Source organism: Nycticebus coucang, chromosome 14 (genome assembly GCF_027406575.1).
Source record: "Nycticebus coucang isolate mNycCou1 chromosome 14, mNycCou1.pri, whole genome shotgun sequence".
In the NCBI taxonomy this organism is placed as follows: domain Eukaryota; kingdom Metazoa; phylum Chordata; class Mammalia; order Primates; family Lorisidae; genus Nycticebus; species Nycticebus coucang.
Window position 1 is genome coordinate 272405 of NC_069793.1, and position 27840 is coordinate 300244.

The following is a 27840-nucleotide window of genomic DNA, read 5'->3' on the forward strand; positions in this document are numbered from 1 at the left end:
TCACAAGTTCTATCCCAGGCAACAGGTGCCCCCCAGGGTGACACCCTGCCTGGACACTGCCAGGTGCCCAGCTGGCACTGCTTGTTCTTCCTTAAGTATCTAGTTCAGGTGGAATTGTTTCCACTCACATGTGCTTCACAACAAGAAAAGAACTAGCATTGCATTTAATAATACCACCCCCAAGAAACTGAGGAACAGAGACAAGAGATAAAGATGACATTCAGAAGAAGAACCTTGGGAAGCAGGGAAAACTTCACACAAAATTTCATATAATCTGCACTTCGCTCACATTGTAATTTATTAATATGTGTTAATGACTGTTCATTGAGCATCCACTGTGTCAAGCACTGAGGGAAAGCAGTGGAGAGAACAGACAAAACCCCTGCCCTTGTAGACTGTACATTCCAGTGCAGGGTGGAGAGGGTAGGGGTCAGTGGTGATGTTTAAGGAAATTTAAAAAAAAATTTGGTGGGGGGAGGGGATACAGTCTCACTTTGTTGCCCAGGCTAGAGCGTTGTGGCATCATTGTAGCTCACTACAACCTGAAGGGCTCAAGTGATCTTCCTGCCTCAGCCTCCCAAGTAACTGGGACTACAGGTACCCGCCACAATGCCCAGCTAATTTTTCTACTTTCAGTAGAGATTGGGTCTCGCTTTTGCTCAGGCTGGTCTTGAACTCCTGAGTTCAAGCAATCCTCCCTCCTCGGCCTCTCAGAGTCCTGAGATTACAGGTGTGAGCCACCAGGCCTGGCCAGAATTATTTTTTTTAATCAATGATATAAACAAAGGAAATAAAAATTATCTGACAACACTTGGAAAAGAAATGGAAGAGAAAAATAAAATGTTTATAGAAATAAAAGCCACTTTAGCAATTTCTTTCCTTGTCTTTATTTATTTTTGAGACAGAGTCTCTCTAGGTAAAGTGCCATGGCATCATCATAGCTCACAGCAACCTCAAACTCTTGGGCTCAAGTAATCTTCTTGCCTCAGCCTCCTGAGTAGCTGGAACTATGGGCTCCCACCACAATGCCTGGCTAGTTTTTCTAATTTTAGTAGAGACGGGGTCTCGCTTTTGCTCAGGCTGGTCTTGAACTCCTGAGTTCAAGCAATCCTCCCTCCTCGGCCTCTCAGAGTCCTGGGATTACAGGTGTGAGCCACCAGGCCTGGCCAGAATTATTTTTTTTAATCAATGATATAAACAAAGGAAATAAAAATTATCTGACAACACTTGGAAAAGAAATGGAAGAGAAAAATAAAATGTTTATAGAAATAAAAGCCACTTTAGCAATTTCTTTCCTTGTCTTTATTTATTTTTGAGACAGAGTCTCTCTAGGTAAAGTGCCATGGCATCATCATAGCTCACAGCAACCTCAAACTCTTGGGCTCAAGTAATCTTCTTGCCTCAGCCTCCTGAGTAGCTGGAACTATGGGCTCCCACCACAATGCCTGGCTAGTTTTTCTAATTTTAGTAGAGACGGGGTCTCGCTCTTGCTCAGGCTGGTCTTGAACTCCTAAACTCAGGTGATCCTTGGCCTCCCAGAGTGCTGGGATAATAGGTGTGAGCCACTGCACCCAGCCTCAATTTAGCAATTTCAAAAAATAAAAATAATGGGAGTTGAAAACCCAGTGAGAAGCACAGAAGTCAAGGTTGGGAGAAAGAACTGGAATAGAGCAAGGACAAAAGCTGCTCCTGAGAAAGTATGATGTAATGTGCAGGTGACACAGCAGAAGAAGTATTTTCTGGACTACACACAAGTTAGAATCTAAGACTGAAGTGTTGATGCAAAAAAAACCATCACTGGGTTTCTGGAGAAAGACCCCCGTGGGCATCAGATGGTGGGAGTGGGTCACCTGTCTGCCTGGGAGGGCTGGGTGGCACCAGCCACTCTGCTCCTGGCTGGGTCCTTGTTCCTTTTGGGGGCTTCTATAGAGCAGCCACAATATCCCTGTAGCCCAGAGGCTTCTATTCTATCTGCCCTGACAGGCAGCATGGCAAGGAGTAGCTGAGGTTTGTCACTGTCTCTGACACCATACTCCAAGGGAGCTCCTGTAGACCCTGTCCTAGAGGAGCGCTAGGAAGAGCCCCAGACACAGCTGCTGAACTAGCAACCCATGGGTGGATGAGACAGACTGGCCAGCCGGCAGGAGGGCATGGGTGGTGTGTGGGCAGATGGAAGGCTCTGTCCCGCCCCGCCCCTCAGCTACTTCCACACCACGAGCACAGGTTGGGGGTTCAGGGGTCAGAGCCACCCAACCCAAACCCAGAGTTGCAGGATCATAGGAGCCATACGGCTGGAGCCAGGTGCAGTGCTCACAGGGGACTCCATGGAGGGCCAGGCCCTGGGCTGGACTTGGCTGGAGCCCAGAAGGGTCTCCAGCTGCCCTCACTACTGAAGGTAACATGAACACCTCCCCACCCCAGCCTTGTGGGCTCCACCACACCTCCCTCCACCCCAGGGGTCCTTCCAAGTGCACCTCAGTGGGGATGGCCCCTCCACCAGTGCTGCCCCAGGCTGCCAAGTTGCCTCATCCCAGCTCCTTTTGGGAAGGGAGCTGTTCACTCATTCTTGGAGGCCCTCAATGCGACAGCTCCCACAGGGGCTCCAGTCCCTCCCTCTCAGACAGAGTACTCCCTTCTTGGCTTCTGAAGCTCCCTGGGTGAAGCTTCATCGCTGGCCACCTCCTCCAGGAAGCCCAGTATCAAGCCCTTCTCCTGTGCTCCCTGCCTCACGGAGGGAGACACTCAGATCACAGAGCAGAAGGCCAGTCACAGGGCTGGGAGAGGCAGGGGGCCCAGCAGGCATGGCCACCTCAAGCCCCACAGTGGTTAGAGAAAGCGAGACCAGATTCCAGGCTTTCCTGGGACTTTGAGACACAGAGGCCACACAGTGTGGCTCAGGGGCCACCTGTCCTCAGAGTGGCTGCCATAGCTCTGTGCCACTCACAGCCCCCTACCAAGGGAAGGACAAAGGTCTATAGAACTTGACTCACAGGCTGCTGGGCATCTGGCGACCCCATCGTGGCTCCAGCTCAACAAAAGTCCCCCTATCCAGGGCCCCACAGATGCCCTCTCACAAGCCCCTCCAGGCTGGCTGACCCATCATGCTGCCCGGCTGGGCCTCAATAGGGCTCAGGGGAGCCCTGGAGGACCCAAGGCTGGGCGGGCCCTGGCCGGTTCCAGGCACCCGCCTCCAGGCCTGCTCTGTGCCGCACAAACTTGTCTCCCGGGATTTTTCCACACGAAACACATCTCCCAAGGAAGCAACCGGTCTGATGAGCTGGGTGTTCCCATCCTGCCCTGCGGGGTCCCCACAATTCTGTCCAGAGGACGCCCCGCACAGCCAGGTCCAGGATGCAGCCCAGGATAACTCGGCCAGCAGCAGTGGCCTCTGGGGTGAGCCAGGGGCCTAGCGGGATCCAGACCTCTTGCAGGGTAGGCTCCTGTTCCTGCCCTACCACCCACCACCTGGAGGCCCCATCCTAACCCTCCCTATGCAGGGAACCCTTCCCTTCCCCTCTAACCTGCAACACTGACCTCTGACCCCTATCCTCCAGCTCCTCCTCCTCAGCACTGACCTCAATGCTGCCTCCTGGCCCTGACCCCTTCCTATCCCCACTTCTGCCCCCATCAATTAAGACCCTGTCTTCAGGAGACCAAGGCTGGGGCAAGGGTCTGAAGGGGAGAGACCCAAGACCAGGGTCAGGGCCCAGGAAGAGGCAGAGAGAAGCCTGGGTGACTTAGTCCCTCACCCTGGCCCTCCTAGCCTGTCCCCAGCACTCCCAACCTACCAGGAGCTGGTCATGGTCACCGGGCCTCAGTGAGAAATCTCAGAGCCTGCTGTCCAGGTGGCTGGGGCTGCTTGAGGGTCATCTCGTGGAGACCCTGCTTGGCCTGGGCCTCCCCTCCATACCCCTAGACTCCTGGGCCCCAATCCCAGCCCCTGCCCCCCCAGACTCCTGGGTTCCCCATCCCAGCCCCTGCCCCCAAGACTCCTGGGTTCCCCATCTTGCCTCCTGAGCTCTGTATCCCAGCCCCCCAAATTCCTGGGCTCCCCATCCCAGCCCCAAGCCCCCAAGACTCCTGGGTTCCCCATCCAAGCCCCAAGCCCCGCAGACTCCTAAGTTCCCCATCCAAGCCCCTGGCCCCTCAGACTGATGGGCTCCCTATCCCAGACCCCCATACTTCTGGGCTCCTCACCCCAGCCCCTGGTCCCCCAAACTCCGGGGTTCCTCATCTCAGCCCCTGCCCCCCCAGACTCCTGGGTCCCTACCCCAGCTCCTGCCCCTCAAACTCCTGGGCTCCCCACCCCAGCCCCTGCCCCTCAACACTCCTGGGTCCCACCATCCCAGCCCCTGGCCCCCCAGACTCCTGGGTACCTCCCCCACACATCCTCCCCACAGCCTGGCAGGCACTGACATGAGTTGGGCCCCTCTGAGTCAACCCCCTAGGGCCGCCCCGCCTGTCGCCCTGACTCATGTGCTGGGAACGCCTCCCACCCCAAGGCCTGTGGGCAGAAGCCAGAGTGCTGGGGTCCCAGAAGCCAGGAAGGTCCAGCTGGCCTTGCCCTGGTCTCCTGGTTGGGCTACCTTGAGGGCTGCCTGGACCTTGGGCTACCTAGAGCCCTAGACCCCCAGGGAGTAAGCTACCTTCCCCTTCAAACTGGGGGATAGCAAAACTCAGGCTTCCCCAAAAGTATGCTGGGCCTTCCCTAACACTTAGGACATGGGGGCTGGTCAGCCCACTGGCACCCCAGTGAGTCCATTTGACCCACCCCACCCCACCCGACTTGGCCAGGTCTGACCTTTACAGGCTGAGAGCAAGAAGGTCCCACAGCCCTGTGGTCCTGCCTGGGATTGGAAAAAGGAGACAGGAGGCCAGGCTGGCACTTGGGGCCATGCAGGGCCTGTTCTTCCGCCCAAACTCCACCTTAAGCAGGCGCAGCCCCTCCCTCCCACCTGGCCCAGGTATCCCCGCCCCCAGCTGAGCTCAGGGCTAGGCCGGCGTCTGTCTCCAGGCTGGCTCTGGGTGCGGCTAGCAGGGAGGGGACTTTGGGAACAGGGCCTCAAGGGACAAGACTGTGAAGATAGTTTAGGTTGGAGGTGGCCGCTGAGGGCCAGGCCAGCTGGACCAGCCAGGCACCCCTGCTGCCATGCAGGACGGTAACTTCCTGCTGTCGGCCCTAAAGCCCGAGGCCGGTGTTTGCTCCTTGGCGCTGCCCTCTGACCTGCAGCTGGACCGCAGGGGCACAGAGGGGCCAGAGGCGGAGCGACTACGGATAGCTCGTGTCCAGGAGCAGGTCCGTGCCCGCCTTCTGCAGCTGGGCCAGCAGCCGCGCCACAATGGAGCCACTGAGATGGACACGGAGGTAGCCAGAGGTAGGCCAATGAAACAAGGGGCTGGGTAGAAGGGACAGCAGTAGCAGGCAGAGGTGGCCACAGCAGGATCGTGGTACAAGGGGCAGAGGCCGCAGCGGGCGGCTCCGGCTTCAGTTCCTGACTCACCTAGGCCTCGCTCTGAGTCACCTGCCCCGCCCCAAGAGGCAGGGAGAACCCATGGGTGGAGCTATCCCCCCAGGCAGGGACCCCTGGGCCGTCTGGGGACCAAGCCTTGTTGAGCCCCACCTGTTCCCTAAGCCTCAAGCCTTCCCTGTGGGGAGGACAGGGGATCAGCACATGGGCACATGGCGGGCAGGCCAGGCCTGTCTGCAAACCTGGAACATGTACACACCTAGCCCTGTGTAGCATGGCCTCATACAGTGCTGGGGACAAAACACAGACCCTCAGACACCACCCCCTGACCCCCAAATCGGGCCTCCTACTCCCTACAGGAATGAGCAGACCAGGAAGGGCAGTGGAGGGGCGGGGATGGGGGGTTTCTGGGAAATCCTGGAGGAGTGCCCAGGCCTGTCTGGATCAGGGGCTCCCTGCGGAATTGTAGGGGGAGGGCCTGGCTGGAGTGACACAGATATTCCCTCTGAGAACAGTAGATGGGGGAGTGCTCCTCAGAGCCAGCTAGATCCTCCTGAGCAGGAACCCTGGCCCCACGGGGTACTGGGTGGGTGTTTGTCCCTGGGTGTTTTGAGGGATTACATAGGCAGTTGAGTTCAGGGCAGTTCTAGAAATGTCATTTCCTCCCTTGTCAGGCTACAGCAACAGGAACTAAGGTTAGACACCAAGATGAACCTCCCAGAATGATGGGGGCCCAGACAGTTTAACATGGTCCATGTGACATTTGGGGGACCTGCCCAGGACTGGCTGTAGCCACTGGTCAAAGGGAAGAGGGGCAGGGTGGTCTGGATTGTGGGACTTCCTCCCTGGGTCTTAGCCTTGCTGGTAACTAGATCAAGTGCCCAGGGGTCATGAGGTGGAGCAGGGTGAAGGAAGGGGTTAATTACTACCCTGGCCACCCTGCCAATTAGGGGGAGGTGGATTATAATTTGGGGGTGGGGGTAAGGTCCCTAGGTGGGGGCGTGTCCCCTAGGCTGGGCCTCACTAGCGTCAGAAGCCTCATTAACCAGGGTGGGTCTGGGGAAAGCCAGGGCCCCCACTTCTATGCACACCCCTGGAACCCCTGGGGAAGGTTGCTGGTCTGTGTCTAGCTCTCCTGATACACCTGCCTGTCTGTCCATCAGTCAGCCACACCCCTCTGTCCACTCCACCTATTCATCTAGTTGTCCACTGGCCATCACCCATGTGACCCTCACTCACCACCCACTGTCCTGTCTCTCCATCCTTCCACCTTCCACCCACCTGCCTGTCTGTCTACTGCCCATGGAGAGGGGCCAGGATAGCTGCACTTGTGCTTCACAGGGTGGGTGAGTGAGGCCTCTGCCTCGGTCCCTGCCATCAGGGCAGACTGGTCCAAGGAGACAGTGTGTCCTTGGCCATCACCATGTGGCTCCCCTGTGTCTGTGGCACAGAGGGGCCTACACACAAGAGGAACTCAAAGGAGGTCAGTGTAGGCTGAGGTAGGCCAGGCTAACTTTCTGGAAGAAGGGGAAGGGTGCTGTTCCCTGGCAGGGATTGGAACACTGATGGAAGAATCTCTGACATATTCCCCAGGCAGCCCGAATCCCTAGGTCCACCTGACCTTCCTGCCCTCGATCCACGGCTGCTCCCAGGGTCGGGAGCAGAGACATCTGGTGAGAGGCAGGAGGCCAGTGCTTTGCTGTCTGGCCCAGATAGTCTATCACTGTCCCTGTTCACAGGCACGTCGAGGGGTCAGTACCACACCCTGCAGTCTGGCTTCAGCTCACGCTCTCAGGGCCTGAGTGGGGATAAGACCTCGGTGAGTGATGGACCTGGCCAGAGTGGGCGCAGTCTGTGCTCTGCCGCCCATAGAGTGGGAGGCTCTATTGGTGAGGCTGGGGGCTCCGGGAATGCTGTGGGTGAGCCCCGGGATCCTCCTCACTGTTGCTTCCTGCCCACAGACCTTCCGGCCCATCGCCAAACCAACCTATGGCCCGGCCTCCTGGTCCTCCCGCTCGGCGGTTGACTTGAGCTGCAGTCAGAGGCTGAGCTCTGCACACAACGGGGGCAGTGCCTTTGGGACTGCAGGGTACCGGGGTACCCAGCCTACCCAACCCATGCCCACCAGGCCTGCGTCCTTCCATGAGCGTGGTGGGGTTGGGAGCCGGGTTGACTATGATACCTTGTCACTGCGCTCACTGAGGCTGGGGGCCGGGGGCCTGGATGACCGCTACAGTGTGGTGTCCGAGCAACTAGAGCCTGCAGCCACTTCTACCTACAGGGCTTTTGCTTATGAGCGCCAGGCCAGCTCCGGCTCAGGTCGGGCAGGGGGGCTAGACTGGCCAGAGGCCACTGAGGGCCCACCAAGCCGGACCATCCGTGCCCCTGCCATGCGGACCTTACAGCGATTCCAGAGCAGCCATCGAAGCCGTGGCGGGGCTGGGGCAGTGCTACCAGGGACATCCCTGGAGCCTGTGGCCCGAGCACCATCTGTGCGTAGCCTCAGCCTGGCTGATTCGGGCCCCCTACCTGATGTGCGTGGGCTGGACAGCTACTGTGGCCACCGCACCCTGCAAAGGCTTAGCAGCGGGTGAGCAGCTAGGGCTAGCACAGGGAGGGGGCTTCTGCCACAGCTGTGACCTGAGCCTGTGTACCCTGACCCCTGGCTCTGCAGTTTTGATGACATCGACCTGCCCTCAGCAGTCAAGTACCTCATGGCCTCAGACCCCAACCTGCAGGTGCTAGGAGCAGCCTACATCCAGCACAAGTGCTACAGTGATGCGATGGCCAAGAAGCAGGTGACTAGCCCCTGACCACCCACTCACCACCCCTTGGTGGCCACCCTGCTGGCCCCACCACCGTTCACTGACCTCTGGCTCCTGACCACCCCTCTCTGGTCTCTGGGCAGACCCCACCCTTCTCAGCAGATGGGTAGGGGTAGAATTTGCATACACCTGCACGTGCCTGTATACATTTACACATATCTGTATACGTCTGTGCATAGCTGCATATACCTGCATGCTACTGTATGTGACTATACACATCTACGTACATGTCTCCACACACCTGGACATGTTTGCATACACCTTGGGCAGACTGGTCCAAGGAGACAGTGTGTTCTTGGCCATCACCATGTGGCTCCCCTGTGTCTGTGGCACAGAGGGGCCTACACACAAGAGGAGCTCAAAGGAGGTCAGTGTAGGCTGGGGCAGGCCAGGCTAACTTTCTGGAAGAAGGGGAGTGCCAGGCCAGCTCTGCAGTTCATAGTCCGCATCAATTCACATGTGTCTTCATACGTGTGTACATGCCCACATGCCTGTGCCCACAGGCCCGCAGCCTTCACGCCATTCCCAGGCTGGTGAAGCTCTTCAACCATGCCAACCAGGAGGTGCAGCGCCATGCTACAGGCGCTATGCGCAACCTCATCTATGACAATGCAGACAACAAATTGGCCCTGGTGGAGGAGAATGGGATATTTGAGCTACTTCGGACACTGCGGGAGCAGGACGATGAGCTGCGCAAGAACGTCACAGGTGCCACTGTCCCCCCCACCTGGACCCACTGTTCTACCCGTCATCCCTCCTCTACCTGGCCCCCTGCCCCCCCATCCCCACTGGGCCTTCCCTCCTCTGCCTATCCCTCTCTCCAGCTGTCTTCCTCCTCCTCCTCCTCCACTTGGCCTTCTCTGCCGGTCTCCTTCCACCTGCCCCTCTTTCTGGCCTTCTGCCTCCCTCACCTGTTCGTCTCCACCTGTCCTCCCCACCAACCCCATCTCCCACCTTTACCTGTCTCCTCTTCACCTGTCTCTCCCTCTGGCTGTGTCCCTCCTCCGCCTGCCTCCTCTACCCCACGGTGTTTCCTTCCTTCCCTTTGCCTTGCTGTTCCTTTCTCTGTTGGCTGTCCTCACTCTTGCTCTCCTCGGAACTTTGTCTCTGTTACAGGTCCCCAACAACTCTATTCTTGGCTGTGTCTCTTTGGAGCCACCGCCACCCCAGGGCCTCTCGTCCCCAAGTGTTGTTCTCTCTTGCTTGGGCCCATCCTGTAACTCTAGAAGTCACTCAGTGTCTCCCCAGAGGGGTTTCTGGATAAAGCATAAAACCCCAGGGAAGCCCTGGTGGGCGTAAGGATCCTCTACCACACCATCCCCAGAAAACCAAAGGGCACAGGGTGGCAGAGTCTGACAGCAGCCCCGGCCCCATCTGCCCAGGGATTCTGTGGAACCTTTCATCCAGTGACAACTTGAAGGACCGCCTGGCCCGTGACACTCTGGAGCAACTCACGGACCTGGTACTGAGCCCATTGTCAGGGGCTGGTGGTCCCCCCCTCATCCAGCAGAGTGCCTCTGAGGCTGAGATCTTCTACAACGCCACTGGCTTCCTCAGGTGCCAGAGGACAAGGTGGACCTAGCCAGAAGGGGTGGGAGAAGCCCACACAGTCAGAAGAATGCAGGGGCTGAGGAAAGACTCGGAACAGGCCAGATGTGGCCACAAGGTGTGGCTGTGTTAGGTGTCAGCGGGCACAGGTCCATGAAACCTAGGACCTGATCTGGCTTCTCAGCTGACCACACACCACAAAGAGTGCGTTGGGGAGGGGTAGGCAGCAGGACCAGGACAGGGAGGGACCTGGCCAGCTCAGGTAGGGAATGGATGGTTCAGCACCCAAGTGTGGTTGACCTGGGGCTCTGACCTGCCCTGGTCCCTAGGAACCTCAGCTCAGCCTCTCAGGCCACTCGCCAGAAGATGCGCGAGTGTCACGGGTTGGTGGATGCCCTGGTCACCTACATCAACCATGCCCTGGACGTGGGCAAGTGCGAGGACAAGGTGAGGGCTGCTGGTTGAGGGGGACTGGGCACACTCAGGGTTCCTTCTGACCTCCTGCCCCCACCCCACAGAGCGTGGAGAACTCAGTGTGTGTGCTGCGGAACCTGTCCTACCGCCTGTATGATGAGATGCCACCATCTGCCCTGCAGAGGCTTGAGGGCAGGGGCCGCAGGGACCTGGCAGGGGTGCCACCAGGCGAGGTGGTAGGCTGCTTCACACCACAGAGCCGGAGGCTGCAGGAGGTGGGCCTGGGCCTGAGTAGATGGGCATGGGTGGCTGGTCCCCAACCTGCTGACCCTCGGTGCCTCCTCACCAGCTGCCACTGACAGCCGACGCGCTCACCTTCGCGGAGGTGTCCAAGGACCCCAAGGGCCTGGAATGGCTGTGGAGCCCCCAGATTGTGGGGCTGTACAACCGGCTGCTGCAGCGCTGTGAGCTCAACCGCCACACGACAGAGGCAGCGGCAGGAGCACTGCAGAACATCACAGCGGGCGATCGTAGGGTGGGCCTCAGATGGGGTGGAGGATATGGGCAGAGCTTGCCCAGGATCACTGTCTGTGAGGAAGGGGCAGCAGGTCACAGAGCAGGGGCCTGAAGCCTGGGCGGGAGGCATCCCCTGACGTCAGTACTGGGAATGGGCCCTGTGAGGTTGGGTCCCCACTTGGAGGGGGCTCCTGAGCTGGGTCAAGTCCTCTGGGGGCCTGGCTGGGGGCAGCAGAAGTCAGAGAAGCCATTGTGCCCCAAGACCTCTGGTTGGGCACAGGGGTCAGAGGGCCTTCCCCTCACAGCCTGTCCCCACAGTGGGCCGGTGTGCTGAGCCGCTTGGCCCTGGAGCAGGAACGCATCCTGAACCCCCTGCTGGACCGTGTCCGAACTGCAGATCACCACCAGCTGCGCTCGCTGACTGGCCTCATCCGGAACCTGTCTCGCAATGCCAGAAACAAGGATGAGATGTGTGAGTCAGGCTATCGCCCCAGCTAGGCTCGCCTTTGGCCCGTGGGAGTTCCTCAGGGGAAGTAGCAGGAGTGGGGGTGAGGACTGACCCCCTGACCTCCCTGCAGCCACGAAGGTGGTGAGCCATCTGATTGAGAAGCTCCCTGGCAGTGTGGGTGAGAAATCGCCCCCAGCTGAAGTGTTGGTCAACATCATAGCTGTGCTCAACAACCTGGTGGTGGCCAGTCCCATCGCTGCCCGAGACCTGCTCTACTTTGACGGGCTCCGGAAACTCATCTTCATCAAGAAGAAGCGAGACAGGTGAGGCAACTCGACCTTGCTCTCTGTGCCATGCAACTACAGCAGCCTGGTGGGGTTTTCTAGCCCACCTAGCCTTCTGGCCCTGCATCACCTGCTGCCCCCACCCTCAGCCCCGACAGTGAGAAGTCTTCCCGGGCGGCCTCAAGCCTCTTGGCCAACCTGTGGCAGTACAACAAGCTCCACCGTGACTTCCGGGCGGTATGTTCTTCCAGCCCAGAGCGAGCAATGTGTGGGTCCTGGGTGGCCGGTATGGGACAACAGGGTGGGACATGGAAACTCATGTGGAACAAGAGACCTGAGAAGAGGACAGTGGGAGGGTGGAGACCAAAGATCCAGGAACAAAGGGTCTATGCTACGCCCAGCAGACCATGTAGGAAAATGGGCGTAGGGAGGACAGGACTGTACGGACAGGCATGTACCCTGACTCCCAGCCCCTCTCCACCACAGAAGGGCTATCGCAAGGAGGACTTCCTGGGCCCATAGGCAAGACCTCATGGAGGAGGAGAAGTGATGTGGCCCAATCTCCGAGGGACAGGCTTAGCTGTGGTCACTTGCCAGCCTGGCCTGGAAGAGAAGGCTGCTACCCAAAGGGCCTCTTATTGGGGCCCTGTGCAATTTGCAAGGCCTATGCCCCTGGGAGGAGGGCCTCACAGCTGGGGACTTGGCTTTTGCAGGGCAGGGGGTGGGGCAGAGCTTGTGGCAGCTTGGGTGCATGGGGTGGTGACCTGGGGATGTTGGCAAAGGTGGGGCTAGCTGTGGCCTGGCAATGCCCCAGGACAGCCAGCACTGGGAATAAAGATGGCAATGAACACGGCCACTGTCCCACACACTTCCACAGTTGGCCCAACCTGGGTGGCCAATCCTGGGACTTGCAGTGTCCCCAACCACACCCGCCTGCCCATAGGACACTCACTCCTGAGCTCACACACAAGCCTCCAAAGGTCTGAGGACCCAAGACAGAAAGAGAATGTCTAGCAGAGGGAGAGCTGGCACTGCAGGGCACAGGGGACAGATGGACAGCAGAGATAGCCTCAGTGCACCCCAGGCACGGATGCAGTAAAGGAACTGAGGAGGGCTGGAGGCAGGGCTGCCCTGTGCACTGTACTCATGTGGTAAAGGCACAAATACCCTCTCTGCCCACCTGGGCCTGGAGAGGCCTTGGCCAGCAACTCTCACACTGGCCACTGAGCCTTGGGGGCCAGTAGGCTTTGGGACACCTATACCCATGACACCCAGAGTCAGGCCATGTGATTATGAAGTTACTATTTTTATCTTTATAACAAAAAGCTTCTGTGAGGCTCAGAACCTGAGGTCTCTAAGGGGCCTTGTCACCCTCCAGGACGTGTCCAAACCAGAGAAGAACTGGGGATGCCACACACCCAATAAGGGGCCAGGCAAGGAGACTGCAAGAGGCTGCTGCAAGGGCCTGAGCTGGCTCAGGATGGAGGAGGTTGAGAGGGTAGATTTGAATGGATAGGCGGAAGGTGACTAGGTGGCAGAGGAGATGCGAAAGGTGTGAACAGAGGCTGGTGAGCCCAGAGGCAGGCCAAGAGGAGGCTGAGGATGCTCTGCAGAGCTGTGCAGGCCTGTCCCACCCAGGAGAGGATAACAGGGTCCAGGCAGAATCCAAGACAACTTTATTTTCTGGCACTGAGAGGCACCTCGGGCCACGCCCCTTCCTGAGAGGCCTGGCTACAGGCTGGGGTCCTGGTCCTCCCCGTCACAGACACGACCCACTTGCCTCAGCCCCCATATGTCCCTGGTGATGCTGCGCCCCAGGTGGGATGAGGGCTACACATCCTCCTCAGACACCAGGCAGTAGAAGTCTGTGCGAGCACTGTAGTTTCGGGAGCCCAGGTCTGAGACGTCCACTTCGCTGCCCCGGCCCTCTCCCAATGAGACCCCACTTGCATGTGATGGAACTGATGGCTCCCCAAAGACAGGCCCTCGGACACCTGGGGAGGGGATACGGGGACACCTGAGGCTGTGCTGTCCACAGTCTTCCTTTTCCAGGAGCCACTGGCCTGGGGGTCAGTCCCTGCTCACCCCCCTGCTGTGGGGCCAGATGAGGTTCAGAAAGCTTGCAGGCAGGCCTGTCCACCAGCCTCAAGGGTGCTCCATGCAGGAATGTGTCCCTTTCTGAGCCCTCTGACCTGTGCCTGCCCCATCCACCCCAGGCTGAGCTGCTCAGGTCAGGGGTGGGCTGGGTGGACATACCCAGGTCTCCTTCAGGGTCAGGGTCCAGTTCCGGGTCCAAGGCCCGGCCTTCCCGGACACGGCCCCGAACAATCAGCATGGGATCCTTGTCGTCCTGCAGCCGAGTCTGGGGGTCTCCCTCTACTGGCCTGTACCGCACCTTTCGCGGCAGCGCTAGTTGCAACTCTTTCCAAAAATCGGAGGAAGGCGTCTGGGGGCCAGGTTGAGCCATTTGCATGTGAACACACGGCAGGAGGTGCAAATGGAAGCCCCGAGCCACCCTGGCCCCAAAGAGCACTCTGTGCAGCGGCCCGCAGGTTCCCACACCCTCCACCACCCGCTTCCTCCCCTGGGGACAGGCCACGGGACCCCACTCGAGGCACCACTCACAAAGCCCCCATCCCCAGGGCTACCACCGCCCCCAGGCCCCCAGACTCTGAGCCTCCGCACCACGGAGCCGGGCCTCCAGAGCAGCAAAGTCACGAGGTGGCGGTGCTGGCGCAGCAGGCGGAGCGCGGGGTGCGCGGGGTCGCGCCTCTGCCCCTCGAAGGTGATGAAGATGGGTCTGCGCGTGAGCTCCAGCAGCCGGCACAGGCCCTCCCTGAGGGGCGGGACCGTCAGGAGGGGCGCGGCTGGGGGCCCCCCCGACCCCGCGCGGGACCCACCGGAAACTGTGGCTACACCAGGCCCGGCCAAGGAAGGCGTCCGACAGCACCACAATGAGGCGCCGGCAGCGGCTCAGGTTCACCAGCAGGTCAGCGGAAGGCTCTGCAGGAACCCGGGTGTCAGATGGGCGGGGCGCGCACGGAAGGGCTCGGTCCGGGCCCTGGGCGGGGCCTGCGGGAGCTGGGGCGGGGCCGAGGCCTGCAGGGAGCTGGGGCGGGGTCTGGAGGGCGGGGCCTGCGGGGAGCCGGGCGGGGCCGTACCCGCGCGCGGTAGCAGGTCGCGGTCGTCCAGGAAGAGCTTGTAGCCCCGACGCCGCTCCAGTTGCGGCTTCAGGATGAAGTTCACGAACTTGCGGTCCTCCGGGCAGTCGCTATAGGAGACGTAGGCGTCGTAGAGCTTCCCGTCTGTGGGCAGCGACCGGTCAGCGCCCCCGTTTCGGCTCCCCGCCCCAACACAGGTCCTTCTGCCGTCCCCAGTTCTGCATCCTCCTGGGCCGCACCGAGCCCCCCAGGCATGAAGCCTTCCCGCCCCCAGCCTCACACACAGACCGGAGCCCGCCCGACCCCGCCCGCCCGCGTGTGCCCTGCGCACCGTTCATTTCCACCTCCCCGTGCGTGTCCTGGTACCAGAGCAGCACGTTGAGGCGGCACTTGACATAGAGCAACGTGGCCAGCAGCAAAGTCAGCAGGACCAGGACAGAGGCCAGCACCGCTGCTACGTGGCCTGCTGGGTCTATGGGGGCCGGGAGATCGCCTGAGCCATTGCCCCTAGCACCATCCAGCATCAGATCCCTGGACCCCTAGACCCCCACCCCGCCTCCGGCACCCCCATCACCAGTTCTCCGCAGAGTAAAGGAGGCAGAGCTGACGTTCAGGATGGAACAGGCAAACGTTCCGTAGTCCTCTGTACTGGTCAAGTTGACCTCCAGAACACTGGACACGAGCGTCTCAGACAAGTTAGGCTTGACCCTGGGGATACCAAGCCCTGCTCTGTCACCTGGAGCCTGAGAACATCAGTGGACGCCCCAGAGCCCCACCTGTATGGACTCTCCCAGGGAGGCCACAGATGAGACTTCCCCAGTGGTTCTTGGGCCATAAGCTAATAGAAGTGACCAGAACCTGGAGGAAATGTGGATCTGCTTCAAAACAGTCACCCCAATCCTGGGCCTGGGGCCTGAAGGTCTCTTGATCGCTGTCTTGGCTGCTGGTCGGTGCTCAAGCTCTAGAGCTGGGCTGACACCCACAGCTCTGGGGAGTCTCTAAGGGCCATGTGAACCCCAAGATCTGTCTCTGGAGTCACCAACCCTTTGCCTGTGTCCATGGCAACAGCCCATCCATGGCATGTCTGGCCAATCACTACCTTGTCCATGCCCAGAGTATATACATCAGAGAGGCTGCTGGCCCTGGGTCTGTGCAAGGGGTCCCACTAACCCTAGGCACCTCAGTCTCTTACCAGGAGTCCCTGTGAAGGCTATAGTGGCTTCCATTGCCCAGTGGAAGCCTGTCTTTCAGCCACTGCACTGAGGGCAGGGGGCAGGGGGGTCCAGAGACCACCAAAGCCGTACAGTTCAGAACAACAGCACTGCCCAGGGCAGTCCTCAGGACTTGGTCTTCAGAGGGGGAGAGGAAGTCGGGGGCCCTGTCACAGACACCTGAAGAGAGAGGACACAGCAGGTGAGCATGCCAGGATGCCAGCCCCCACTGGTCCCAGAAGGGCTGTGGTGCAGGAAGAAGGTAGCAATTCTTGAGTGGCCTAATGGTCAGACCACGTCTGTCATGCGTCCATGGGAAGGGGCCTGCACTTGGCCCGTCTTCCCCTTCTGCTTTCCCTGCCTGTGACTGCCCTATGCTCAGAGGGTAGGCTCATGGCGGGGGGAGGACAATAGCCAGTGTCACAGTTAAGCCAACCCAGCTCCATTGTGTGGGGCCCATCTGGATGCTGGTCCACTCAAGACATGCATCCAGCTCCCCATTTCTCAAATACACCTGCTGTCCACCCCAGTGATACCATGATGTCCTGTTTACAGGAGGACCAGACCCAGCACCCTCAGCCTGCCTGCCTCTGCTGCAAGGGGTGTGGGCATGGCGGGGTTTGGGGGTTCAGGTGCTGAGTGTGCCAGCACCTTCCACTGGGGGAGAGCTGGGAGCCTGGGGCTCAGGACCCCTCTTCACCTCCCTAAAGCCAGAACACTCTCATCTTTGAATCCAGGTGGGAGCCCTGGTGGAGTAGAGTGCCCGTTTCTTCGTAGACCGTGGTCTCCTACCAGCCCCCATCCATGCCCCAGCCCCACAGTACCCACTCCTCCCCTTCCTGGGCCTTACTGACCTCCATGAACTTGGTCTGGAGACCCTGAGTAGTAGAGGGCCCACCCACACCACCAGCCCTTTGGTTCAGGACCAAAGGCCAGGAGGGAGGGCTGAGCAAAGGCTACAGTGCCCAGCACACAGCCAAGCAGAGAGCCTAGGGTAAGAGCAGGAAGTGTGATGTGAAGTGGCCTCAGGGGCAGAGGTGGGAGTGGGAACTCACACCTGTCCCCCTCTGACCTGCCTACCTGCCATGGCTCTGACCAGGGCCTCCTTCAGAAGGCTGGGCACTGGTGCCACCCCAGCTCCACAGGGCTCTTTAGCAGAGCAGACTGGTTCACCAAGGGCTGGCAGGACACCTCTCTGTCCTTGTGGTCAGTTGGACAGAGCACAGCACCTGGATGGGTCAGAGGCTGCCGCCATCCGCAGGGAACAAGTTAAACAGGAACAGGATGAGTTAACCAGTAACTGTTGGCCTCAGAGAGCACTGGCCCTTCACCAGATGCCACCCTACCAGCCTCACGGCCACCAGTGGAACTTCTAGGAACTGGCTGGGTGTTGTCTCGAGTCCCTTACACAAGATCAGAATGGGGATCACCTCATGTGGCCCAGGGGTGCAGGACAACCCTCTGTCTCAGCCTGGCCCTGTTTACCCCTCCTGCCTCCAGGACCTCAGGGCACCATGATGCCCAGGGTGCAGTGGACATGTACCAGGGGGACCCATCTCACAAGGTGGCCATTGGTCTCATTCCTTACTGTCTCCTGCAGTGGGGCTGTCACATGAGGGTGGGTGCTGCAGTGCCCACGACAGCCCCCCCCAGCAGGGCAGGTGCCTAGTTGCCTGGCTCTGGCCCACACTTGCTCCCAACTGTGGGGTTTTGTTCCCGGTTCGGTCACGAGTCCACAAATGCATGCAGATTGGGGACACCTACAGACACCCTGAGCTCAACTGTGCCCTGAGGTCCTGGAGGCTGGAGGGGTAAACAGGGCCAAACTGAGACAGAAGCCACTCTGAAGGGCCTAACAGCCATCCCTTCTTCTGGATCCCAGAGCCGTGCCCTCTTTGTGACCTGACTTGTCACTTTCAAACCCAAAGACTTTTGTCTACATTGTTTTGTCCAGTTCTTCATGGGAAGTCCATACCCCACCAAGGGGCAATGCTTCTACACAGGGCCCAGGATGATTCCCAGCCCTGATGTCTCTTGTGACGCATTGAACTCTGCAGTGATGAGGCTGCAAAAGGAGGTGCCTGAGGCCCTGGGGGTTCCTCTCCTTCCTAGGTACCCCAGGTTCACCCTGCTTCTTCTATGGGAACTTCTTATTGTCCCTGCTGGGTGGACACATTGGGAAGGGACCTCGGGGATTTGGCCCCAGGGGCTTTGGTAGGGAGTTAACCAGTAACTGTTCCTTCTGCACAGGGGGAGGCACAGTGACCTTGGCTGGGCTGACATTTCCTGGGGAACTGATAGAGCCTCAGGCATGCTCCCTGGGGCACTGATAAGGGGTCCTTCCAGAAACCCTTTGGGGAAGAAGATAGCCCCGGGAAAGTTTTTGAAGCAGGAGAACTGCCCATTGAGGGACTGTAAGAGACACTCCCCTGTGCAATGTACCCTCCCTGCAGTGGCCTCTCAAATCCCCCCACCGCCCAGCTCAGACCTGGAACCCTGCAAGAGCAGCCTCAGACTCTTCTGAAAGTTGAGGCCACAGTGTCAGGATATAAACACAGCAAGCATCAGGTACACTCCCTTGTACATGTCCCCCTGCACCTCCCCCCCACCTTCCTCTGCACCCTCTTCCCCTGCAGCCTTCCTCTGTACACCCTTCTTGCATTCTCTCCTCTGCACACACTCCCCTGAGCCCTTTTTTCACCCCTTCTCTGTACACCCTTCCTACACCCTCTCCCCTGCACCCTCCCTTGCACCCTTCCTCTGCATACCCTGGTATAAGCAACCCTGTCTCTGGCCCATGCACACCTGCACTGAGCCCCAGGCTCAGCCTGTGCGCACACTAGCAGACCCCACACAGCACACTTCCTACCACACACCCTTTTTGCCTCCTCAGCACACAGGACACTTTGAACTTCTCTCAAAAAGCATAGGGGCACAAGCATCCTGAAGCCTCCACACTGTACCTCACACCTATCCTGAGACCCCTGCCAGTGTGGCACTGGCAGCCTCCTGCTGCCCTCATTCTCACATATGTGTGCACACACATGCAGGTGTGTTCACTGTGTGCTGTAGGCCTCCTGTCACCAGGCCCAGTTGCAAGGACAGGTGCTGACGCAGGGAGGGCATCATCACCAGGTTTCAACTCTTTCCTGGTGAGGGGGAGTGATCATGGATGTGCATTTGGAAGCAAACTCTCTACTGGGCCCCAAGCAGTGTCCACAGCACCACACCTGCCAGGGATCCGCTACCAAGCACAGTGAGGACTTGGCTTTTGTTTATGTATATTTTAATCAGAACTTTCCCCTGTAGCTTCCTGGCCTTGCAGTCACATCCTCTCCTAAACTTAAACCCCACCCAGGCACCCACCCCTTCCCCTGCAGTTGGTGGTTTTCACCACGCCTGCCCCTGTTCTTCCTGTAGCTGAGTCAGGCAGCTCCTTCCTTTGGGGCCCGCCCAGCCCACCCAGGCACTGCACTTCCCTCTGTTCAGTATGTGTGGGGGTTCTGGCAAAGAGACCCCCAGAAGGACTGTCCTGCACACACAAGGACAGGGCAGTGCAACCTGCCTCCTGGACACCCCATGAGGCTAGTCAAAACTCAACTGGGGAGGAGTCATCCATGTTGCTCTACAGGTCTGTAGGGGGTGGGGAGGCCAGGTTCAGAAGTTCCCAGTCAATAGTGGGGCCTCCAGCAGGGCTCTTCTGCCCTCTGTTCATCTCCCAGGCATAGCTGTCCTTCTCTATCGGTCATTGATTACCTAGGTTGCCTCATGCCTACACTCCAAAATGAGTGAGTAGCCACAAGGAGCTACGGTATCCTATGGACCTTAGCTTCAGGCTGGGTGGGCTGGGCTGAGGGGGCAGGGTCCTTTCTAGATAAGGAAGCAAATGCAGGCAGCCATGGCCGAGGCTCTTGCCTCTGAGCAAGGCAAGGGGTAGCTGGCTTCTCCTGGCACCCCCACTGACCTGGGAGTCAGGTCCCAGGGACAAGGGGTTGGTATTACCCACTGTATAAGACAGGGGTCCCCTCCAGTCTCCCTGCCCCAGCAGAGGAGGAGCCTGGAGCAGCAACTTCTGAGCATCCTCAGCCCTGCTTAGACCCTCCTGTGGCCTGGTGCTCAACCCTCAGGTCAAGGTGCACCTTGGGCTCAGGTTGGGAAAGAGCTGAGGAGGCAGCACCCCAACCCCACAGGCCTCAGCTCCCTCTACACACTTTGGAGGTGTACCTGCCCTCCTTAAAGGTGCATGGTGGGCCCTCCTGAGTAGCAATACCCCTTCCCAAGAAGGGAGGCTGTATCCCCCACACTTCAGGCTAGGAAACTTAAGGAACATGGAGGCAGGAAGTGCAGAGGCCTGGAGGTCTGCCAGACTCTCCAGTTTGTGCCCTAGACTGTGTGACCATCTCCCAGGTCTGGCCTGACATGGCTTGATGCCTCCTCCTCCCCTCCCTTTGTTAATGTCCACTGCTCTGTCCTACTCTGCTCCCTGCCCCTAAGTCCACTCCCCAGGACGACCAGAATCGAAGTACGAGCCTGGCCCCTCGGTCACCCTGCACTGCACCCCACACTCTGTCATTCCTAGAAAGCGTCAGCTCCTCCTGCCCTCGGGCCCTGCACGCGCGGGGAAGGCCTCCCTGACCGCCTGGCGCTTCAGACCAGCGCTCGCTGCGCCATCCCCCACCCCGGCTGGCTCGCTGCTCAGCACCCGCAATCTCCGCGCGTCTCCCTCCTATCTTCGACGCGCCACCCCTGCGTCTCTCCTGAGGGATGGAACATGCGTAAAAGGCTGCAGCCCCGCGGACCAAGGGCTCGGTCTCGCTCCCCCGGCCCCCGATGACCAGCTCTCCTGCTCTCATGCTCCACCTCCCGCGCTCCGCTCCACTGGTAGGAGAGGGACCGCCTTGGTACCCCACACCCTCCGGGTGCGGCGAGCAGGCGGGTCGGGAACGCGCACGGAGGGCGGGAGTGCGCGAATCGCGCGTGGGGGCGCGCACCGAGGCGGGGACGCGGATGGCTGGTCGCAGCGCTCCGAGCGCAGCAGCGCGGATGGCGGAAGCTCCGCTGGCGTCCGGCGAGCCCTGGTCCCAGCCTGTTTCTCTGTCCGGCGCCGGCGCCTCAGGAAGCCTCGGGCCTGGGGTCCAGGCCTGCGGGGAGGAGATGGGGTCCCCGCGGGCCTCGCGGCTCCTCGCCCCTCCGCTTTTCTGCGCTGAGAGTTCACCAGGAAGCCGCGGACCAAGTCGGGCAGAGCGGAAAGGAGGCCCCCCGCCCCCTTCCCGCGAGGCCTCGAAGGGGCCGGGTCGCGGGCAAGCTCGGGCTTCCGGGCTACGGAGGAGCCTGTCTGGCTCGGAGCCGCTTCCTGCGGGACCGCGCCCGGGCCCCCCGCTAGGCCTAAAGCAGCTCCGGAACTTCCACTCACCTCCGTGGGTCTGAGTCACGACTGCCAGTCACCTGCTCCCGGGACCTGGGGGCTCGCGCGGCCGCGAGGGTGGGGTAGCTCACCTGAGCCAGGTGCGCAGCGGCGACAGCCGGGCGGCTGCAGGTGCGGCTCCGCCCCGCAGCCAGGGTGAGGGAGGCCCCAAGTGTCCGGCTTGCGCCTGAGGCTGGCGCTGGAGCCTGTCCAGCGCTTAGCCCCAGGAACCACGGCCGCCCGGGCCTGGGGCAGTGGCCAATCCGGCTCAACCAGCCCAGGAGAGTCCGCCGTCCCCAGGGGCGCCTTTGCGGTCCTGCCGCTCCTCTCCCAGCTCTTCCTCGTCCTCCAGGAAGCCTGTCTTGGCCCCCACTCGGCGCAACCAACCCTGACGCGTCTTCTTTTGCCATCTCAAACTCCAGGCGCAGAAAGGGTCGGATCTCAGTAAGGCACACCTCAGGGTGGAACCCCAAGGAAAACCAGTGGAGGGACAGGGGCCTGAGGTTACCTACCACATTTCAGGCTGGCCTCAGTTTCCCACCTAGCCCTAAGGGCAAACTAAGTCCAGTGGGGCCGGAAATCTACACAAACAAGTTTGATTTTATTACAGAAACTTCTGCTGGCCAAGGGTGTCCAGCCTCCCCACCCTACCCCACCAGGAGGGGGCCAGGGCAACTACTGGGGCTTAGAAGTCAGAGGGAGGCCCAAGAATCTTTTGCAGCGTTTCTGCATAGGGACAGCATGAGAAGCCCCCTAAGTTCTGTGGGTGATGGGACACCCCAGGGTTCAAGTCAGGCCTGAGCCCTCAGATGGAACAAGGCCCATAGACTTGCTGTGTACAGATGCCCCAAACACACATGGCACTTCTGTGATCCCTCATCCACACAGCATCCCCTCCACACCCTTCAGCATGCACACAGTCCTGAGTGGTGTGGGAGGCTCAGCTGTGGCTCTAAGTGTCAGCTCCCAGTGGCTGGTGCCTCTGGTCCCTCACACCTCTGTGCTCCTGGTGCTGCCACAGGAGGGGGGGGCCTGGCCTACCCCCACCCAGCCCATCCTCTCATTCCACATCTTTTCCCGGAGTCTCCAGTACTTCTGCTCCAAAACATCATACTTCTGCTGCAGAACCTTGTTCTTCACTGACTGGGGGACGTCAGGCACGAACCAGGCGGCAATGAGCTTGATGCACAAGGCAATGTGCTGGGGGCAGGGCAGAAGGGGCCCAGAATGGTCAGTACAGGCCTGGGATTGAGGCCAGGGAGGAGGATGGAAAGAGAGCCACCTCTCACCCCGGCTCAGGGGCCCCAGCTCTGGCTCACCTCAAAGAGGATGACAAAGGCTAGTCGGATGGCCAGGAGGAACCAGAACTTTTCAGAAAAGTTGTAGTCAGGGGGGCCATTTCGATAGTCGCGGTACCTTTGGTAGGGAAGTGCTGGAGGTCAGGGGTCGGGAGTTCAGAGGCCATTCATGGGGGATTCCAGATTCCATACCTGCACTTGGTCACATTTTCTGAGCCCTCTATCCCAACAGGGTCCTGGAAGTGCTTGGTGTCAAAGGTGGACAGGCTGTGGTTGACGTAGTCTGTGAGGCAGCTGGGGAGAGGGGAGGGCAGAGGGATGAGCATAGGCTGCAGGGTGTGGCCCCCTCAGGCCTCTGGGTGCTTTCTTGGAGCTAACTGGCCTTAGTGTAGGGATGTTTCCCCACACAAGAGAGAGCCTGTTGGCTAAGGACATTGTCACCCCAGGTGGGCCTCTGAGATACTCCTAGTCACCTTTCCAGCCACTATTCTGAAGAGCTGACTCTCTGGATACTTGTGGTAGACCCTGGCCCAGAGGAGTTGGATAAGACTGCCCTGCCCTCCCAAGCCAGAAGCAGGACACGCAGGCTGGACTTGGAAGTGGACTATTTTGGCAGTGCCAGCTCAGAAAACAGCTGGAGCTGGGACCTTCACCCCTGGCTAGGGACCCCTATCCCTTATCCCTGAACTCCAGCCAGGGTCTGCAGGTCAGTGTGGGCAGGAGGAGCAGAGCCAGCAGGGCAGGGCCACCCCCAAGCCCCAGCCTCACTTCAGCCCCAAGTGATACTGGCGGATCTAGTTTCTCCCCGACAGCTCGAGGGCTTACTCCACTGCAGGCTGGGTCCCCTGGCTGCATGGGCCATAGTGGTACTTGTAGACCACTCGGGGGATGAACTCAGATGTGAAGGCGATGACCATTCCATTGGCAATGACGGCTAACACACCGATGGTCTCCAGCACCTGCAGCCAGGTCCCTGTGCCAGAGTAGGGGGTGAGCCAGTATGACTCCTCAAGCCCCCACCTCCAAAGCTGGGAGGCTGGCTGGCCAAAGGACCTTGTCATGTGTGTCCCTAACACCCTACTGCAGCCATGGCTCAAGGCATGCGTTATTAGGACAGACAAGCACAGACAGAATATAGCCTCAGCTCTCCTGTACTCCCTTGCCCTGATGTGGACAGAGGGGATTCAGGTATCCCTGCTTCTGCCTGAACTTTTCAGCCGCTGCCTCCAAACCCATTCCATCTCCTGTGTCCCCACCCCAGGGCAGCTGAACCCCTTAACCTGGGCTCAAGATTGGGGGCCTCCCTCATACTGCTCCTCCTCTCCCCACATGCAGCAGGGGTCAGAAGCTGCCCAGCCTCAGCTGCTGGCCCTCCCAGCCTCCCATCCGTGTTGGGCTCTGACCTATGTCCTTGGCCTTTCGAGGCACCAGACGCCGCTGCAGCTGCACCATCTTGATGGCATCCAGGCGGATCTCTACAAGGTTGCTGAAGAGCGCTAGCAGTGGGGCCAGAGGGAAGGCAGCTACGAAGATGGTGGTGAAGCCGTACTGGATCACTAGAGGGTGGGGAGACCCACTCTAGGGCAGGGCAGGGCATCCTACTCTTGGACACTCCCCACCCCACCCCCGGCACCTGCTCCCTGCACCCCCAGATCCCAGCCCCTTGGCCCCTGTCCCCCCTACTCCCCACACTCAGGTCCCCACGTCCCTGTCTCCCACCCCTGAACCCTGTGCTCCCTGCCGCCGGTGCCCCATCCGGTCCCCTTCCCAGGGTGACCCCAGAACCCCAGTGCCCCCCACACCCACAGCCCCTGAGCCCCACGCACTCATCTCCATGAACTCATCGAACAAGCTGAAAGTGTTGACAGGGTTCAGGCGGTAGTTGCGCTGCCAGTTCCTGAGCTCGGGATCCTGGGTCACTCTCCCAGAGGCCAAGGAGGGCAGGGAGCGCCATCTGTGGGCCAGCCATCTGGGGAGGAGGAGGACAACTGGTGGGCGCTGAGGGGCGCGGGCAGAGGGAGATGGAGGGGAGTGGGGCAGGGCAGGCTGGCACTCACGGGCCCAGGTACTCCATGCAGTTGCTGAGCGTCTGCTTGAGACCCATGATGATGGCCATCTGCACAAACAGGTCCATCATGCAGCCGCTGACGTGGCACTGCGTGGGCGGGAGGGCAAGGCACTGAAGGGGTGCTGGGGGTTCAGGGCAGGGGCATGAGGGGAGGGTAGCTCAGGGACAGGGTAGTAAGGCCTCAGCCACTGACCTCCTCCAGCTTCCAAACACCTGCCAAGCGTGTGGACTTCCCAGGGTGACCGTTGATCCTAGGGAGAAAAGTGAGGCCTGAAGGAGGGAGGCCAGCAGGCCTCTGTCAGGGTGGGGGTAGAGCAGGACCAAAGGGGTGGGAGAGAGCCCATCACCACAAGCAGGCAAATACATGCTCAGCTATGCAGAGGGCTCGCAGGCCACACACATTCTAGGCTTGGTCTATTAGCACTGCCTGGATTTCTTTCCATAGAAACTGCACAGGGGGGTTATTTTGCATTTAAAAGTATCTGCTTTCCTTACTATGATAAAAAATATGAACTATCGGGTGGCGCCTGTGGCTCAAGGAGTAGGGCGCTGGTCCCATATGCCGGAGGTGGCGGGTTCAAACCCAGCCCCGGCCAAAAACCACAAAAAAAAAAAAAAAATATGAACTATCTTAGCTCAAAGGTCAGACTCATATTCGACGGTGAAATCCTGGAATCATTCCTATTCTGGTTCATGACAACTATCATTTAATACAGCAAATAGGCAAGAGAAATATAAATAGTATAAATTTCCAAAGAGAAAAGTTAATATTTTGGAAAACCAAAATAAAACAACTGAGAGATTTGGAGAATAAGTCAACTAATGTAACACTCAAATGGATACAAAATTTGCATCTCCCTGGACTGGCTTTTCTCTACCCAAGAAAGCCACAGTGAAAGATGGATAGAGAACATTTCAGTCACAGACAGTTATAAAGTAACTAGAATGAAATTCAGAAGAAATCTGTTAGACCTGTTTGAATAAACTACAAAAGTACCAAAGAACATAAAAGATTTGAATAGAACGTTGTTCTTCCACAGGAAAACTCATGATTGTATCTGTGGCAAGCAGAACAATGGCCCCCAAAGATGTCCATATCCCAATTCCTGGAGGCTGTGGACATGTTCTCTTACTCAGCACAGGAACTTCATCAGACACGGCAGGTGGTTATCAGGGTTGCTAATTAGCCAACTTTAATATGGAGACATGTCCTGGATCATTTGGGTGTGTCTGTGACCTGTGATCACAAGAGCCCTGAGAGGGGAAAAGGGAGGATGAGAGAGATGGCTGGATGGGAAGGAAGGGGCCACAAACCAGGGAATTCAGGTGACCTCTAACCTGAAAAAGGCAAGAAAACTATTCTTAGGCTAGGCATAGTGGCTCCTGCTTATAATCCTAGCACTCTGGCAAGCTGAGGTGGGCAGATCACTTGAGCTCAGAAGTTCAAGACCAGCCTGAGCAAAAGTGAGACCTCTTCTCTACTAAAAATAAAATTAGCTGGGTGCTGTGGAAGTTGCCTATAATCCCAGCTACTTGGGAGGGTGAAGCATGTGGATCGCCTAAGCACAAGAGTTTGAGGTTGCTGTAAGCTATGATGCCTGGGCACTCTGCATAGGGCGACAGAGTGAGACTCTGTCCCTAGAGCCTCAGAAAGGAACATGACCCTGCTACCACATTGATTTTAGCACAGTGATTCCTACTGAGACTCTTACAGAACTATAAGATTAAGTTTTTTGTTTTTTTTTTGAGACAGAGTCTCATTTTGTCACCCTCAGTAGAGTGCCATGGCGTTACAGCTCACAGCAACCTCCAGCACTTTGGGCTTAGGCGATTCTCTTGCCTCAGCCTCCTGAGTAGCTGGGACTACAGGTGCCAGCCACAATGCCCTACTATTTTTTGCAATTTGGCTGGGGCCAGGTTTGAGAACCCACCACCCTCGGTATATGAGGCTGGCACCCTACTCACTGAGCCACAGGCGCCGCCCTGTAAGACTAAGTTTGTGTTATTTGAAGCCACTAAGCTGTGGCCACTTATTATGGCAGCACTAGAAAACTAATGCAGCATCCATTCCAATTCTCTAGAAAATAATGGATAATTTTACTGCAATCTTAACCTAAATCCCACAGAATTTTGAGATTCTAAAATTCACGTAGAATAAACATATGTAAATAGCCATCTTTTTTTTTTTTTTTTGGTAGAGACAGAGTTTCACTTTATGGCCCTCGGTAGAGTGCCGTAGCATCACACAGCTCACAGCAATGTCCAACTCCTGGGCTTAGGCGATTCTCCTGCCTCAGCCTCCCGAGCAGCTGGGACTACAGGCGCCCGCCACAACGCCCAGCTATTTTTTTGTTGAAGTTTTGGCCGGGGCTGGGTTTGAACCCACCACCCTCGGTATATGGGGCCGATGCCCTGCTCACTGAGCCACAGGCGCCACCCCCATCTTTTTTTTTTTTTTTTTTTTAGAGACAAGAGTCTCACTGTATCGCCCTCGGGTAGAGTGCCGACGTCACATGGCTCACAGCAACCTCTAACTCTTGTACTTTAGCGATTCTCTTGCCTCAGCCTCCCGAGCAGCTGGGACTACAGGTGCTCGCCACAACGCCCAGCTATTTTTTTGTTGCAGTTTGGCCGGGTCTGGGTTTGAACCCGCCACCCTCGGCATATGGGGCCGGCGCCCTACTCACTGAGCCACAGGTGCTGCCCAATAACCATCTTTTAAAAAGAAGAATAACGGGTGGTGCCTGTGGCTCAAAGGAGTAGGTCACCGGCCCCATATGCTGGAGGTGGCAGGTTCAAACTCAGCCCCGGCCAAAAACTGCAAAAAATAAAAAATAAAATAAAAATAAATAAATCTTCCTAAAAAAAAAAAAAAAAAAACAGAAGAAGAATAACGAGCAGTGGCCAGCCCTATTCTGCAGGAAGGAATAATGCACTGGCACCGTGAGGCACTAACCCTAGAGTCATCAGAACCCATGAAAAGACCCAAGTGTATAAACAAATACTGGAAGGCGGTGTGTGGCAAAGAAAACATTTCAAATTAAGGATGATGGTGGTGCTGAGAGGCAATTCAATAAATGGTTTGGGGACCACTGGCTGCCATTCAGAAAACAAACAGGCTTGCCTCCTTTTTGCAGCAAAAAAAATTTCTATGAAACAAAGATTTGAATGTTTAATTTTTTTTTTGACAGAGTT

At 58.3% G+C, this 27840-nt stretch overlaps 3 protein-coding genes across 15 annotated transcripts in view; 1 reads left to right on the top strand and 2 right to left on the bottom strand.

Moving 5' to 3' along the window:
• Positions 1–3054: 3054 nt before the first annotated feature.
• PKP3 (plakophilin 3) lies at positions 3055–12353 on the top strand. Of its 2 annotated transcripts, none has more exons than XM_053562650.1 (14): positions 3055–3432; positions 5186–5375; positions 7208–7287; positions 7430–8058; positions 8143–8266; positions 8797–9001; positions 9676–9850; positions 10171–10288; positions 10360–10530; positions 10605–10790; positions 11090–11243; positions 11350–11542; positions 11653–11740; positions 11990–12353. In XM_053562650.1, exons 1-14 carry the CDS (start codon positions 3352–3354, stop codon positions 12023–12025), a joined length of 2430 nt encoding a protein of 809 aa, XP_053418625.1. In that variant the 5' UTR covers positions 3055–3351; the 3' UTR covers positions 12026–12353. The 2 variants fall into 2 exon arrangements, with proteins under 2 accessions (XP_053418625.1, XP_053418627.1); XM_053562652.1 differs by having other exon boundaries at positions 3058–3393.
• An 809-nt stretch (positions 12354–13162) lies between these two features.
• On the bottom strand, positions 13163–21725 carry SIGIRR (single Ig and TIR domain containing). Of its 2 annotated transcripts, XM_053562656.1 has the most exons (11): positions 21289–21725; positions 20867–21016; positions 16956–17120; positions 15857–16055; positions 15239–15372; positions 14996–15136; positions 14665–14808; positions 14404–14506; positions 14189–14339; positions 13760–13949; positions 13163–13497 (listed from the first exon to the last, which is right to left on the bottom strand). In XM_053562656.1, exons 3-11 carry the CDS (start codon positions 16960–16962, stop codon positions 13334–13336), a joined length of 1233 nt encoding a protein of 410 aa, XP_053418631.1. In that variant the 5' UTR covers positions 16963–17120; positions 20867–21016; positions 21289–21725; the 3' UTR covers positions 13163–13333. The 2 variants fall into 2 exon arrangements, 1 of the variants encoding a protein (XP_053418631.1); XR_008374347.1 differs by lacking the exons at positions 13163–13497; positions 13760–13949; positions 14189–14339; ... (2 more) ...; positions 14996–15136; positions 15857–16055 and having other exon boundaries at positions 15244–15372; positions 16956–21016; positions 21372–21689.
• Positions 21726–21859: 134 nt separating this feature from the next.
• ANO9 (anoctamin 9) overlaps positions 21860–27840 on the bottom strand; it is a 34146-nt gene continuing 28165 nt past the window's right edge. For 6 of the 11 annotated variants that reach the window (XM_053562642.1, XM_053562640.1, XM_053562637.1 and 3 more), the window contains 8 exons: positions 24839–24896; positions 24635–24732; positions 24404–24546; positions 23981–24133; positions 23403–23550; positions 22770–22871; positions 22599–22695; positions 21860–22479 (listed from right to left, as the gene is read on the bottom strand). In XM_053562642.1, the coding sequence (XP_053418617.1) occupies positions 22270–22479; positions 22599–22695; positions 22770–22871; positions 23403–23550; positions 23981–24133; positions 24404–24546; positions 24635–24732; positions 24839–24896 (1009 nt within the window). In that variant the 3' untranslated portion in view covers positions 21860–22269. Of the gene's footprint in view, positions 22480–22598; positions 22696–22769; positions 22872–23402; positions 23551–23980; positions 24156–24403; positions 24547–24634; positions 24733–24838; positions 24897–27840 lie in introns of those variants that run through there. The other 5 variants (XM_053562638.1, XM_053562639.1, XM_053562646.1 and 2 more) reach the window with 5 other exon arrangements.

Coding starts and splice junctions, on each gene's coding strand:
- PKP3 (XM_053562650.1), top strand. CDS start 3,352: ATGCAGCCCAGGATAACTCGGCCAGCAGCAGTGGCCTCTGGGGTGAGC. Junction 7,288..7,429: donor TGAGTGGGGATAAGACCTCG/GTGAGTGATGGA, acceptor TCCTGCCCACAG/ACCTTCCGGCCCATCGCCAA. Junction 10,289..10,359: donor TGGGCAAGTGCGAGGACAAG/GTGAGGGCTGCT, acceptor CCCACCCCACAG/AGCGTGGAGAACTCAGTGTG.
- SIGIRR (XM_053562656.1), bottom strand. Junction 15,373..15,856: donor AGCCTTCACAGGGACTCCTG/GTAAGAGACTGA, acceptor TGGTATCCCCAG/GGTCAAGCCTAACTTGTCTG. Junction 14,507..14,664: donor CGACCTGCTACCGCGCGCGG/GTACGGCCCCGC, acceptor GGGTTCCTGCAG/AGCCTTCCGCTGACCTGCTG.